Source organism: Priapulus caudatus, unplaced genomic scaffold (genome assembly GCF_000485595.1).
Source record: "Priapulus caudatus unplaced genomic scaffold, Priapulus_caudatus-5.0.1 Scaffold1767, whole genome shotgun sequence".
NCBI lineage: Eukaryota > Metazoa > Priapulida > Priapulimorpha > Priapulimorphida > Priapulidae > Priapulus > Priapulus caudatus.
This window is the reverse complement of record NW_014578828.1, coordinates 41513-44733: the sequence shown is the minus strand read 5'-3', so window position 1 is coordinate 44733 and position 3221 is coordinate 41513. Positions and strand designations below refer to the sequence as shown.

The 3221-nt window shown below is 45.7% G+C and overlaps 1 protein-coding gene across 1 annotated transcript in view; it reads left to right on the top strand.

Moving 5' to 3' along the window:
• The first annotated feature begins 1310 nt into the window (after nucleotides 1–1310).
• The window catches only part of LOC106817555 (sphingomyelin phosphodiesterase-like), a 6076-nt gene continuing 4165 nt past the window's right edge, over nucleotides 1311–3221 (top strand). The window contains exon 1 of the mRNA XM_014822229.1: nucleotides 1311–1454. Coding sequence (XP_014677715.1) covers nucleotides 1311–1454 — 144 coding nt within the window. The remainder of the gene's footprint in view (nucleotides 1455–3221) is intronic.

Below are 3221 nucleotides of genomic sequence, written 5' to 3'. Positions count from 1 at the left end.
GGGCTCTAGGGGTACATTCCCAGTGAATCTTACACTGTAATGTGGGTGGCAACTTATCTACCTGATACGATGACCACACAGATGCCCCCAACAGTTAAACAACAATGGCTCACTAGTGCATTTCGCTCATTATCTGCTACCCTTTTCGATCGGCTCACATTGCCTCGTCTAAATGCCATCATTTAGAAATAGCCTTCCCATCTGTGCTGTCCTCCGAGTCATACTTATACCGTGACACCTAAACAGAAGGATTACCCCTCTCGGTGAATCTCGTAGTTCTGCCAACGGGCGTAAATCTACCTGTGCCCATACCTCACTACTCTCGCTATCTGTCCCACGATTCTGTTCGTGGACTACCTAAGCGAGTCCGAAGGCGTATATCCCAGGCCCTTGCATTAACAGGTGCGTCTACCTAGCACCCCGACTCATTTCCTTAAGGTGGGTCCCGATGTATATGCTTGTCATGCTAATTCAGCTACACATCATTACTATACGTCATCATACCATCCACAGAGTAATTCGCCTGTCGAGAGAGTTAACAGCGTTATTGCACAGACACTACGGTGTTATGTGAATGACGAACAGTCAAACTGGCCGCAGATACTTCCTTGTGTGATGATGGCGTTTCGTATGTCGCCCTCTGTGAACTCCACGGGTTACAGCCCCTTCTATCTGCTCTTCGGTAAAGAGATGTCATTACCGCTTGACACGCAGCTTTTGCCCCGAGAATCACTCGCGAAGGATGTGAAGACTCACATAGATAACCTCATAGAACGGTTGAAAATAGCGAAAACAATAGCGACTAAGAACGTCGAGCTAGCTAAGGCTCAGAGCAAAGCCTATTACGACCGAAAATCACGTGTCCCGCCATTCGAGGTTGGACACAAGGTCTTGCTATATGATCCCAGAGTACCCGTCGGTAAGTCGGCCAAACTTCAGAGAAAATGGAGGGGTCCCTTCTATATCTCGCAATGGGGACCCAATTACACGTACCGACTGAGAGAATGCGAGACGGATAAACAGCAAAGCTCAATAATTCATGCGAACCGGCTGCGACCGTTTCGCGATCCTAAGGAGGACCCTATGCATGTACAGCTACCTGTCCCACATGCTCCCTCCAGTCTCTCGCATAACACGGATCTAGCGTCTCCACCGCAGGATAATGCCTCTACACCGGCGGTAAGCACGCAGACGCGTCCTTCATCACAGGCTGATTACGTTGCTGTTGATAAGCTAGTAGCCTGTAAAAGTATCAATGGAATGAAGCATTATAGAGTTAAATGGCTTCATTGTCCCCAGCAGCCCTATTCATGGGAACCGGTGGAAAACATTCCCGAGTTGTTACGTCGAAACCCGGATCTGAGGGTGCGGGAAAATGGGGCGACTATAGAAACTGTGACCTACCGATGTGGACATTGCAAAATGCGCTGGAGCACATCTCTAAGCATGAAAAGGTATGACGGAGAGATATATTGTCTCCTGTCGATATCCGCTCGCATGAAGGTTTGGCTAATGACGATTTCTGCAAGGTAGTATTGCATTGTACTACCCGGTGTTGCTTACCACAGAAAAGTAATACATTACATTAGCATTGGGACGCATTACCCGTCAGCTTACAAAACCTGTTGCAATAGTTTGCTATTTCGCATATTACACACACACACACACACACACACACACACACACACACACACACACACACACACACACACACACACACACACACACACACACACACACACACACTTTAATTATTCAATGTGCTGTTGGACGCTTCTATAACATCACGTCTCTCTAACTAATTTCTCTACCCGCGTGCCATCAACGCTTGTGCTCTATATTCCTACATTTATATATTCATTTCCCGCTCGCGTGATTTCTGTTTCCTTACATTTCACCGCGCCCCTATATTAAGCCAACAACGTCGGCTCTCCGGCCGAAGAAAACCGGTCTTGATAACCCGTAAGGACTATAGAAAGCCTGTTATAAAGTACAAATCTGATTAACACAATGTCCCGCGCGTACCTGCAGCCAGAGTAGAATATAATATTATCCGTGTCATTTTATACCGATTATTCGTATTCTACCCTGTTGTCAATATGCATATATATATTTCTACGGCTATATTTGTCCTATTTTAACGATATATCTATATATATGGTTCTACGATGTCTTATAGGGCTACAGTGGGGGTCTGAGTGTTAGCAGTCCAATGGGAAAACAGAGTCTGCCAGTGTCGTGGTCGAGCGTGGAGCACATGCCTGCCCCCTCGCATCCGACCACTTAGCGCCACTCGCACTCCCACTGCTCTGTTCGTCGTGCACTGGATTTTCTCGCAATCTACTTTTCCACATTTTAGCTACGTGCCTAATTAAGGAATCATAATCGAGCGCCATAATCTCGCTTCGCAGCTTCGGAATCCGGCCCTGGCCAGGGTGCTGAGCACCTAGTCGCGCTGCGGAACCCCTTTTCTTTTTACCTCCTTATGTGTAGACTAAACTCTAGGGATATCATATTCGTTACGACGTATATAGCATTCTATAACATTGAACATATACTACGTTATGTCGACGAAAAATCTACGACCGTGCTTAAATTAACGTATACTTACGATTTCAACAATTGCCATTGAAAACTCGTCATTGTCTCTCGCGTGTGCCATGCGCACTTATTCGTGTGAATCACGACTGCTGAGTTTACATCAATAAATACTTCAATCACGAGGAATATTAAAACGTCCCGTAGGCTGTGAAACAATCGTATGGCGGCAAAAATGGTTGCGTACCTCGCAGGTTTGAGCCTCGAGATATTATAATATGCGTATGATATTTGGTTTTGTCCGCAGGTGGCTGATGATAAACATGACTGATCCTAATGGAGAATTGGCCTGGCTTATTAACCAGCTACAGGATGCTGAAAATGTCGGCCATCAGGTCAGTCATTGGACATCGGGCAAGGGTTGACTAAATAAGAGTCACGTCAGAAACATTTATTAACTGTAAATATTTCTTTGGTAATTCATTCACAGTCTCACGGTAAGGTAGCTGGCCCTCCTGCAGCCAATTAAAGGATCAGGATCTGGCGGCCGTTGTCAGAAACAAAATTAGTCTTAACATTGCGATGTTTCTGACAACAGCCCCCTGGCATTTACGTGAGCTCTGGGGTTCTCGTAGTAATAATAGCTAATAATAAGAGCTAATAATACCTAGGTATTATTAGCT